General features: G+C 38.2%; 1 protein-coding gene across 2 annotated transcripts in view; it reads right to left on the bottom strand.

The window, feature by feature from the left end:
* TRDMT1 (tRNA aspartic acid methyltransferase 1) overlaps positions 1-11,807 on the bottom strand; it is a 28,940-nt gene extending 17,133 nt beyond the window's left edge. Inside the window, exons 1-4 of one of the 2 annotated variants that reach the window (XM_064408787.1) lie at positions 11,661-11,807; positions 3,550-3,659; positions 1,844-1,920; positions 256-327 (exon numbers count right to left, since the gene is read on the bottom strand). In XM_064408787.1, the coding sequence (XP_064264857.1) occupies positions 256-327; positions 1,844-1,920; positions 3,550-3,659; positions 11,661-11,724 (323 nt within the window). In that variant the 5' untranslated portion in view covers positions 11,725-11,807. Of the gene's footprint in view, positions 1-255; positions 328-1,843; positions 1,921-3,549; positions 3,660-11,141; positions 11,523-11,660 lie in introns of those variants that run through there. The other variant, XM_064408796.1, reaches the window with a different exon arrangement.
* Between the last annotated feature and the right edge of the window lie 945 nt (positions 11,808-12,752).

Below are 12,752 nucleotides of genomic sequence, written 5' to 3'. Positions count from 1 at the left end.
AAACAGACAAGCAATGAAAAGGAAACCAGATGATGAAAGTATATACAGCAACAATGAAGTGATTAGAGCATTAGTAAAATACAAGTATTTGTAAGTTACATATGATTATGTGAAAACAAACACAGAATACAACACAACACTAATAGTATCCCTCTAAAACATTACAGATATCTTGTCTCACTGAAATATAGTAGACCTAGTTGTAACAAAGTCTAGTTACAAAAGGGGCTTTACAATGGAGGTAGAAGCTTATACCTTGGGAGAATATCAAGGATATAGAGAAAGCTCTTAGTCCGTGGATCAGACACATCACCTTGCAGACCAATTCTAAGAAAGAATAAAGAAACAGCAGTGTATTACTCAGAGCAGACTGACATTGGAGCTATATTTTTCTACAGAATGCTGACACTTTGCTTTGAGTTTCAAAAGGAGATTCTGCAAAAGCCTCACGTACAGACAGGAGGACCTGCTCACAGAGGCCGTGTCCTGAGAGATGCTCTAAGGAATGAAAGTCTGCCTCTGGAATCCATCAGCTCACAGCAAGGTTAAAATTGAAGCATTCAGTAATGAAATCCACTCCCCAGTCTGCAAAGGCTTTGGCATTCTGGTCTTGTCCTGCAAAGTCTTTGAACATACTTGGCTCTGAATGAACAAAAAACCCCCACTGGGTTTCTGGGAATACCCTGCTATTTTGCACTGAATATATTAAATTATTTCTATGAATTAAAGCCTCATTGTTCACCATTTAGCAGGATTGAGCCCCACATGAACAACTTTGGAATCAATTTTGTAACACTAAACTGGAAAGATTATGTAGGTTACAAAAATGGTAATGATTCCAGGCCTGTGTTTCCCTAGCTTATACTTGTATTAGCTCATAAAAAAGAATAAAAGCTTTGTAGAAGAGCTTTAACATGTATCTAAATTAATCAGATACATGATCATACACAGATTTTTCTTTTCATCATATTATAAAGAAAAAATTCTGAAATCTTTCCTATATACATCATAGGTTTGCACTAATTAATTTTTTACAGATCAGCAACACTTTACAGGGATTTCTTTTCAATCTTAGAACATTCAATGAGATATATTTTCTTACACAACCATTATTATCACCATCAACAGACTTTTTTCATTAAGCTACTACTTTGCATGTATGCAGTTACTAGAATCTTACCCCACTGGTCACTGCTGTCAAATGAATTACATTTTTTTAATAATTACAAATTAATCTGAAAAATAACATCTCAATAAACTCAGTCCTTAATCAGCAAGATACTTCTCTTTATCAGCCACAAAATAATTTCAAAGCCATTATCCTTCTGGTCTTGGCTAAAATAGAAATATTCTTCAGAATAAACTGTCTGTGTGCATGTGCCATTTCCAAAGTACAAATAAAAGCAGATTACACTCTTAAGTCTCAGGCAGAACCAAGAAATTCCAATCCACCTTCTGGAGTTGCCCCAGGAAAATATTAGATTGATATCCAAAAGGAAAGGCAGGACTCCTAAACACTAAATTTTACTATTAGAGGAATAACACAGTTCACAAAATTGGTGCTGTAAGAGGCTTACTTAAACTGAATTAATATATACATAAGCAAGAAATGTGATCAACAATTAAGATGCAAATTGCTGCAAATTTCTTTCTTTCTTTTTTAAGATGCAAATTTCTTTCACTTCAGTAAACATCATGGTAAACAGAGCTACAACACATTTGCTTAGGAAGAGAAAGATACACAGATCACCCACACAGAGTGTCACTACGTTGTGATAACATTTCTCCTTTGACCACATATAGTGCCATAACTGCACTTTTTTTCCAAGTGTGCTGTACCTACCTTGTAAAAGGCTGACAGGGAGGGCTCATCAAAATCATATCAAAAGATAATCTGTCGAATTCTTCCAGTGTTATGCCCTGAAAACAGAAAAAAATAGAATAATGCTGAGTGTTGTGAATTGTATGAAATTTTCAAGTCATCTTTCAGACCAAACTACCCCTCTTACTTCCAGTATGCTTCATTTAGCAAAAAACTACCTAATCACTCACCTGACATAGTAATTTCAAAATCTTTTCTACTCTGGCAAACCATAAAATGTAAATATGCACTCACTGCTCTTCATATGAAACAAAACACAAATACTAATTAAGTACATTATGTAATTTATGCAAAATCTTGAGGTTTGTATCTGCTCATTCTTTGAGGTGTGCAGTGGTTCTTTCAGTAGATACTCACCTATCTACCTATTTCAGTAGGTAGAAAATAAAGTATTAAGTCTTTGTACATCAAAACCAGTCTTTACATACTCAAAATATGTGTAAACAACATATGAGAAGTAAAGGAGCTCAAGTGTAAATATGATAATTTTTACAGATCCAAACTATGGGTTTTAGCTCTTAGGAGCTCACTGGTAATGCACCCTGTAAAGTTTATTTCATAGTTTTTCCCCTATAAAAATTAGTCAAAGATATTGTATGGCTGAAAGTCTCCTCTACAAAGCCAATCTTTTGGCACAGAATTAGGTCTGTGGTAGGAATTAATTATACAGGTAGAAATTCCTCTAAACTAAGTTTTCACCAGCACTAAAAGATCAACACATTAAGGGGCTGGGAGGAAAGAATGATCAAATAACTATGACTTGGACAAAGAAACCACTCCTTACATATTCTGAGGGATACATATACAGCAAATGCAATGTAGCTACCCAGAAAACTAGACAAAAGTTGCTATTTTTTTCCATTATATTTGAAGAAGGTGTCACTGACTCTAATAATCTGCTCTTGTCTACTACACAATGATACAGGCAAAGATTAATCTTCTTTTTCCATTATAAAACTATCATTTAGGCAGTTATTATTGAGTGCTGAATAAGCATTTAACCTTTAGCCACCTATTTAACTCTTACTTAAGCTGGCGTCTTAAAACAGACACAGTATCTTTTACTGTCGTGTTGTAAAACCGTAAAAGCAGATTAAGAAGCATACAGTAATTTCTAACTCAATCCAAGCAAAACCATGCCTAGCTTGCCTCTCATCTATTAAAACAGATTATTTTAATCCAATTTTACTTATTTTTCAAATAATTTGGCAAGTGACAGAATTCCTAAAACATTTTATCTATTGACCCTATTTGAAAAGATTCAAGAGTGCTCAGTCCAGTATATTTTGTTGTGTTTCTCTGAGCTCAACTATAACTTCAAAACAAAGGCATGCCAAGTAATTTAATTAAATTTTTTCAAAGTGAATGAAAATATTTTTTTAATCTAAAAATATGATTTTTGACATTCCTTTACTGATGGTAAGTGCTCCCCTTGACATTTATATAACCTCTCTTCATGCAAAAGGCAAGAATTTCAGGAAAAGCCTGCAGCATGAAATCCCTCTTACTTCAACAAGCAAATAGCACAAGCAATCAAAGTTATTGTAAAACTGCTTTATTCATAATAACATAAATATTTCTGTTTCTCTTGTTACTAATAAAGACAGTGAAAGCAACTCACATCTTACAAATGCCAGACTACAGTAAAAAACACATTAATTACTCACCTCAATAGTCTTTGCCCATAACGGCGTGCTGGGAAAGTTGTGCTTATAAACATCATTGGCAAGAGTGTTCACATCAACAGCAGCTACCACTTCTGCATATGTGCAGCTTTCTAAAATTAAAAAAATAATTTGAAAACTCTAGCTTCTCTTTATTACTCTTAGAAAAATGTATTTGCTCAGCTGTGTTACAGCATTGCTCAAAAACAAAAGCAAATTACACAAATTCTACTATGTTGTCTTCTGAAACTTTGTATGAAAAACATACTCTTATTCTAATCATCTGGGCAATACTTCCCTTCTTTATATATGCAAAAATGGAAGTTAAAGGAGATTTAAAAAGTAGATAAGTAAAGCAGATTTAAAAATTCCAAACAGGGTGCACCTCTACAATATTTTCACTTCTGTGCAGGTCTCTGTGGCCAGCAAGTTCCTGGCTACAGGAATCCTAAATCAATCCTGCCAAGCCTCACTGCTACTGCCTTATCCTCTGGCAACCTACAAGAAATAAGTGTGTTATTTTAGAGGTGTACTACTTCTCATTATGAAAAAATAGCACCAATATGTTTGACATATGTCTACTCTTCCAATAAAAATTTAAGCTGTCTGAAAAACATTTGTGCTTACATTTGAGGCTTAGGCCTCAAACTCAACTGCTGCCTCCTTTGAGTTAAAGGTCCCAAAATACCAAACTTGGCAGCTCCTCCTCTCTTGGACAGAGGTGTATTGAAGAGAGGACAGTGTAACAAACTCACAGCTAAAACCCTGAAATAAAAATACACCAAAAAGAATGCAAATAAACAACTGTTAATTTATAAATTAAGAGAGTAATAGGTTTAAAAGAAGCTAAAGAGATAAAAAGAGCAGTGTTCACTCCATTGCTCATCATGTCACACTATTTGTTATTATTAAACACAATACCTTCAGTGAGGCTTTTTATCCAAGAAGATGGGCTGTGGTTACTGTCACAGCTGCAGGCAGAGAAGTGACCCTACCTCCTGATACCCGAGATCAGTATCAACCACCAGGATATTTACATTATGGTCGGCATTACAAAGCCTCAGATGAAACACAGGCAACTTTAAAAAAACTTTTGTAAACCAAAAGAAACAAGGCAAATAGCCACATGCCTTTGAATAATCTCACAATATGCTCAAGTAACACATTAACAAATGACCTTATGAGACACCATATGAATTACTACTAGTCAGCTAATTATTTACAGTTTGAGAGGATGAAAGCCCAGCTAGGATGATCCCAGTGGATTTAATTTTGAATAATGCAGTTTCCATCCACCCACTATCTTTCAGGTCTTCAAGGCTGTCCTAGTCTAAACTAAGATGAAAGAGAAATCTGAATATTGAAAAGACTGTAGCAGACATTTTAACAAGGACCAAGCTGGCTCTTCCAGGTTTACTTGATGCAATCAAGGGCAAAAAGATAAGTCTTTTCACAAGATAAATACTTACAGACCACTAAGGGTCAACATACAAATCATTATTTGCCACCACTATCTTGACCTTTTGACCAGAAGTTGTAACTGAGAACTAAATACAGGTGTATCCACAAGGACAATAGCATGACTACACCTGAGATTACAGAACAGGTAAGTTAACACTGACACCTAGCGTGAAAAGAAAGCTGGATGAATGTCTTAATTTACAAACATATTCAAGAACCAACACTCCATCTTCCTAAAACAAAGCTGCAGCATCTAAGTAACAGGAACAAACTTCCAATACTGTTAAAGAGACTGCTTTTCTCACTCACTCCTTCAGTTCTTAAAACACATTGTCCTAACAAGCTAACCCTTACTATGTTTTCCAAGTACTCCAGAAGAAAAATAAAATTTAAAAAATCAAGATCCTCAAATTATTATCTCAATTAACACATAGTTTTAAAGGGGCAATGGGGAAGGCAAGCTGTGTGCTTTCTTTCACAACTCATGATTCAGACACTTGGTTTTTTACTGCCATCCATTCAATATCTCCCTGCATACCTACAGGAAAAAATAGCAGCTGAGGACTTCACAGGCCCAAAAGCCTGGAGATAGAGGAAGAGAGCACACATCTAACAGGAACCTATTGAATCCTCTTGCAATACAATGTTCAGTCTAAACCAGAGACATAGGCCAGCACGGAAAAAGGACACAAACTTTTCCTGAAGTATTCCACCTGAGATCCTCTCTTCCTCATTCAAAGACCTGATAACTTTTTCAAGGCCTCTCCTCCTTTTCATTTCAAAGTTGCAGCTCACTTGGGAATTCCTGTTGCAGAACAGACTCCCTCTAAAAGCTGATTAAGCATGTTTGTGTGGAAATGCCCTGGAAACGCATGAAGGAGCTCGAGCAGACAAGCGGCTCTCACACATCCAACCTAACAAAGAGAAGCTTGTCTAAATTTCAAACAATGTGAAAATGCAACATTTTTAAAGAACTTCTCCTGAAAGTTAAATAACTTTATGTCAAACTGTGATAGTCTGCTTTCCTATAGCAATTACATTTACTACTTGAAAATTACTATAAGGAATGCATCATAAAAAAGCCTGAAAGCAGAATCTAAGATAAACAGAATCAAGACTGTGTTTAACTATCCCTACTGACAAAAGGCACAAAACCAACTCAGGAATCGCTGACTTGGTGGGATGTTAAATTAACTCCCCAAAATACATAGCAAAACTTCAATACAGAAACGGACACAGCTCTGGAGATCTTTTTATCCCCCTCAAAAAAGTACATCCAATTTTCAAAACACAGATATTTAAGAGAATTACAAATGCAGGAAACAGATAGTTTTATTCAGACTAGAGAAAAAATAATACACATTTCCTAAGTGAAACTAACTGGCTGCTGGAATACATGATTTGTAGGATTCCTCCACACCAGTTTTTCAACTGACGCTTCATTTCTGAGCAAGATCACATGGTTCAAATGGAAGCCACAGATATGACAGGGAAGTTACTGAGGGAGGTGTTATGACCTATTTTCAGGCAGACTAGATTGTAGTATTTTCTCTTGGCTGAAAGCAGGTGAAATCAAATTTGTACCATCCCATTAGTAATGTACTGATTTCACACTTAAAGCTTAAAACCTCTTGGACACAGACAGCAGAAACTCTTTGACTGTTACTTAAACTGCCTAAGATGCAGCAATCAAACTCTGGGTCCCAGTTCTCTACTTTATTGAATACACAATGCTTACAAGCCCTCTCAGGTATGGAGTAGTCATTCTTGAGGAAAAGGGACACTGCTGTAAGGATTGGAAGAAGATGCATTGGAAACAAAGAAAGACAGGATGTGTGCATTAGCTTCTGATTTGAAAAAGTAAACCCAAAGAGTGTCACCTTCAAATGCCAGAAATAAAATTTCTGACATTACAATATCTGTCCTTTTCCTCTTTAGAATTGATTCCTTTGTCATGTGTTTCTGCAGACCTTAAAATTAACATAGATCTGTTTATATTCACTACTGTACTTTTGCAATAGAGTCATCAATGTCAACAGAACACATGAAATACACTGTGTTACAGCAAGGGCAGTTTGGTGGATTTCAGCATATTGGAAAATAGAAGCCAGAAAAATTATCTTTTCTGACAGGTATATGGAAACAGATGGAAAAGGGAAGATTAGTCACAAGTTTTGTCAGTCCTGTTTCCTTTTAAAACAGAGAGCAAAGATTTAATTTCTGAGTTGTCAGCTCTTGGCTGAAATGATTAGGCAGAACTGTCCATGGCTACAGTCAACACGACCATCAGTAAACTTGATACTGGGTTCCTGCAGGATACTTAGCAACTCCTTTCACTGCTCTGTTTGTAAAGGATTCGATCATGTTAAGCCATATAAACTTGGTAAACTTACATTATAGCACAACTAGTACCATCCCGTGCTACAAAGAGCTGTATTTTGGAGAAGCACTAAATTGAGTTTAGGTGTAAAAACTTGCTCAAACCAGCAATATTTTTGTTTTGCATTGTGCTGGAAGCCAAAGCCAGTTTTGTCTTCTTTGCTTCTCCTGGTGGGATAGCTTTGCCCAGCGTAAACATACACACCAATTTTCTGTGCTGTGCAATTCACAGAGACAATCAAATAAAATTTAAAAACATGCATAACAGAGTACAAAGTTGTTACTCTGTAAAACTGAAATATAACAATTGCAGAGGAAAAATATCACCAACTTCATCACTGCAAACTTACAGAATTTTTAGAATATGTCCTTTAGTATTTCATGCAAGAGGACTTTTTTTCAGGGACCTGCCAGATTACAAATGCTTGTGGCAGAGACATGGAACCCATTTTTCATGGGAAAACTGCCTAAATTAATAAGCCAGGTTTGTTTTGGTTGGGAAGGAGGAAGAGCGGGTGTTTGTTTCATGGAAAGTTGCTAAGGAAATGAATATGTAGCCATAGATTTTCTGAAAATAAAACAATGTTTTTCACTGAAGAAACTCTGCACTTTATAAAGAACAAATTCACTCGCACACACACAAAAATTATCATAGATTTAGATGTATTTGACTTAAACATCAATCTTTATAAATCCCAAAAGGTTTGGGAAACAGGGTGGGAAGAAGAAAGAAATGCACTTTCATCCCTTAGCTGCCTCAATCTTTCAAGAGTGTGAATATGAACAGACTCACTGATTTCTGACTTTAGCTAAGCTCAACTTTACCATCTTTTGATGGTATCTTTATCAAAAGATACCATCAAAAGATGGTATCTTTTTGCAGATCTTTAGTGTTAAAATATTGTTATAAAGCATTCAAAATCTAAAACCAGAAATTCTACCTGTGCTGAGATATCTACAGCTAAAGTACCAACACAGAGCTAAACAATCCCAAAGATTTTTCTTTTTCAGCTTTAGACTGAAACCTAAGTTCAGAAACAGCCTTCTCTCCATTGTCAAAAAGAATGTGATTCAACTATGAAACTATGCACTCACAACTTCCATGTACTCTTGAAACACTTACAAGAGACTATAAACTTCCATCAATATGTGAAAATTCAATTTTTTTTTACTGTAGGCAAGGACAACCTCAAAACCAATTGTATACGATTTGGTGCCAAATGCATTCTATGTTAATGACAGCTGCCAAAACAACAAACATCTTCATCCTGCAAGCTATGCTATAACTAAGTTTTTGAAAGATCACAGCCAAGAAGGGCATCAAGGTAGAAAAGTCAACATCAGATTTCCTGAGAAATACCTATTTGCCAGTTGAAACACTGGCAATTTCACAGAATAGCAGAAAGTTGGACCGGCTGAATTAACCATAATTGACCCCATTACACGGCCAGGTACTACCCTGCAAGAACTGCAGAATCCCTTTTCTAGAACAAAAGCTTTCCTGGGATGCTGCCACTGAAATACTACATGCTCCCTCTGTTTTCTACATATTCCTACTATTTTTCTTGGCTTATAGATTCACTAGAAACCATACTAAGATAATATATTATTATACATAATCTTCATCTGTTGTGCATCTGGCTTACGGAAGTACTGGAACAATGGAGGCCTTTCTTTCAAAATTCTTATTTATATGGAAAAAAACCCCACAACCCTTCTAATATTTCTATACACAATTTAAGAGAAGATGCTGAACAATCTGCCACTTGCTAAATGGAGAACAGGATCAGGACCTTTCCAAACAGCATGGTTTCATGTACACATATAGGCCAAATACATATAAGAAACACATCATTAAAGTACTTACAGAGGAACATTCTGTTTTATTTGCACGTAAAAGCAAATACTTCAATGCCCCTTGACTTTACTTTGTGCCTTCATAGAACTGTGTAAGAAAACTGAATCCAGATGTCCAAAGGACTTTAAAAACTAGCAGAAATCATCACATGCCCAAGTATATCTCTGCTCCCAAATGAAATCCAGTTCATCAAAAACAGTTTTATATAATAACCTATTATTAAATACTTAGTGCAAATTTTGTAGGACATCTTTTAATTAAATTGCTGACTATTACTTTTAACAAGACTCTGAACAAGATTTTCATCTAGAAGTGTACAGTTTAGACCCCTCCTGAGACAACACAATGCTTATGGGCTGAACTTTCATATGCTTCCAGAAACATAAGCACCCAAACTGAAAAATATTATACCAACTGTAATGCAAACAGCTTTGTGTCTATTCACTTTGCAAATTTCAATTGGTACCTGACCACTCTGAACTAGTTAGGGTCATTTACACAAATAATAAATTAAATGTCCTTACTTACAGTCCCTCTATCTGCTTTGACTGATACCACTACAGAAAAATCTCAGTCCCACTGTTCATACCTATTGCAACTTCTTCAGTCAAATGCAAACCCGTAAGAACAGAAATTACACCAAAGAGTGACAATGAATCAGTTGTGTTCAGCAAGTTCAGAAAAGTAAACATGGAAGTAAATTTACCTTTTCAGGAAATAATACATGAGGTTTAGTTAAGTCCTTCAAATTGCACCATTAGGTGACATGATTTCAAGGCTTCATATTTGTAGTAACTATCCACTGGGTTATCACTAATTCTGTGTATCTTTTGGATAAAAGTTTACAGTCTTCTGATAATCTAATGAGGCATTTCCAGTATTTCCACCCTTTTAAGTATTCACTGAGTTGCAAGTGATGTTTTTTGCAGGTGGAAACTCACAGGACATCACATCTAGCATTATAACTTAATAAACATTGCAGCACATTACTGACCTGCCCCTACACATCCATTCTTATGGCAAGAACACAGCTAGGTAATTCAGTAAAAAGTGAAGGAACCATGGTGTAGGCTAACTTTCAGGAACCAGTCCACTTTCTATGGAAATATGGAAATTGTCTACAACAAACATGGATAGCTTGCCATCACTTCAGGAATCTGGTTACCAAAATAGCAGCATGTTACCATTACTATGCACACTATACACAAGGCCTAACACGCTGTTTTCACTCTACCAAAACTCCAAAATGTGCAGTTCCAGACAAAGCTATACTTGCCTCTTAATACTCTAAGAATGTCTCTGGAAATAAGGAAAATACATCCTCAAAACAGGAGGTTAGGAACAATATAGGAACCTATTTTGTTGTGTATTTATATATACATAATAAAGACATGAAAATATATTTTATATATTTATGTTCCCAAATAAAGCACTTAAGACAGATTCAAGCAAAAACAGGATGAAGGAAGAACGCAACTCTGACAACTGTGAGTGTGTTTTAAGCAAATAAGTGATGCTAAACAGATTTCACTCTGTAAGCATACTCTTAATATTCCATAGCTCCCTGGAAAAATGGCAAGATAAGGCAAGTTTCCACCTGATGTTTTTATGGCAATGCTCCCTGCTAATGCTCCTGAAGACTGAAAGATTTGAAGGATTGTTATTACAGTTAAAATTATTATGGTGATTATCATAAGTTATACTAATGTGTATTGAAACATGGACTTCAAAGTAATAAGGTCCAGGGTACTTTACAATGGAAATCAATAGCCCTAATTTTTAATTTGGGGAAGCCAATTCACAGACTCTACAGGACCTGCTGAAGGTCACCCAGGCCGTGCCTTAACAATTCAGCAAATTGAGCTCCAGGGTTCCTTGTGCCAGATCAAAAACTCACCTGGGAACATGGGCTGGTGTGAACTCTCTACAGCAGCTCAAATTGCACATTTCATTTTCATGTTTATAAAATGTTACACCAGCCTCGGATGGTCAGGCTTGCTCATATTGGAACATGGCTCAGCTGTTCACCTAACTATGGCCTGTGAAAGCCAAGTCCAAGTGCAAGCCCGTGGGAAAGCCTGGCTCACGTGGTTATCATCCCGGGCATCTCAGCTACTGCCATCCCATCTGCAGCAGGGCTGCCCGTCTTACACAGAGCACACAAAAACAAACGCAAAATCACGGCCTCTCCAGAAGCAGCTGCCTGCGCCAAACAAGGAGCAGGGATCCCTAATTTCTGTGCCAGCGTGCCCCGGGGTACCTGGTGCCACACACCAGGCTGGACAAGGGGCTACGGGAGAACAGGGGCCACCTTCGCCCGCCCCATCGAGAAGAGGGCACCGTGCACTGTCCCCCCTCGAGAAGACGGAGCGGGGCAGGGGCAGGCAGCACGGGGCCCCGCGGGACGCGCCGGTACCTCTGAGGGCCTGGTGCATGCCCCCGATGCCGCTGTACAGCTCCAGCACCCGCAGCGCCGCCATGCTCGGCCGGCGCGCCCGCCCGGCGCCTCCCCGAGCGCCGCCCGCCCGTTCCGCCGCTCTTTCGTTCCCCCCGCCCGCCCCGGAGCGGCGGCGGCTTGCGTTCCCCTCGCTCGGGGAAGCACGGGCGGGATCGGCCCCGCAGGACGAGGCCACCACGGCTCAGCCGGCCCTGCCGCCCCCTGAGGTGTGCGGGGGCGTCCTGCTGGCACTGAGGGCGGGAGGGGAGCCGCTGCCCGCCGTGACCCCCGGACGGGTCGGTCCGGCCGAACCGGTGCGGGCGGCGCAGGCAGAGAATGGCCGAGCAGGGGGCAGGGGCTTCTCCTCATGAGGGGGACGTGTGTGCCAGTGGCCTCGGCGGTGCCCTGGGCCCGGGCGTGCCGGGAGTGCGGTGATGTTTTCGAGAAGTCCTCTCAAAGCCCGCACAGGAAAGAAGGAAATAAGTGATGAAAGTGCCCTTATTTACCCCAACGCTTCTTGCTAAATTGAGAAGGAAGAGACTTCTCAATGGCACTGTTGCCCCACAAAGTGTTCGGTTTTTTAAACAAATAGTTTATATATATATAAATATATATATATGTGTGTGTGTGTGGTGTATGTGTGCGCACATGTGTGTATATATATATATATATATATATATATATATATATCTCAGCCAAAGTAAATGTGTCACAGACTATTACATGGGTTACTCACCACAGTCAAGCAGACACCTACGCTTCAGTTTGAAGATTCAGATTGTAAAGTGAAGATGAAACAAACAAACAAAACAAACAAAAAAAAATCACTCAAACCAAACCAGAACATGTTTCTCCACTAGTTTCTTGATTTAATTATATTGTTGTAGAGCCTTTAAGAAACCTGTCAAAAACAGGGTGGGTTTAAGGAATAGTTCTTTTTCCCATAGAAGCTGCCTCACAGCATGTCATAGTAGCTCCCATCTCTTGACTTACAGTGGGGGAAGAATTTTTAGCTGAAACTGGAGGGCAAAGAAGTGGTAAACCTGCTGCCTTTCAATGCACTCCTCTAAA

The sequence above is a fragment of the Passer domesticus genome, chromosome 1 (genome assembly GCF_036417665.1).
Source record: "Passer domesticus isolate bPasDom1 chromosome 1, bPasDom1.hap1, whole genome shotgun sequence".
Lineage (NCBI taxonomy): Eukaryota > Metazoa > Chordata > Aves > Passeriformes > Passeridae > Passer > Passer domesticus.
This window is presented reverse-complemented; position numbering and strand designations above follow the sequence as displayed.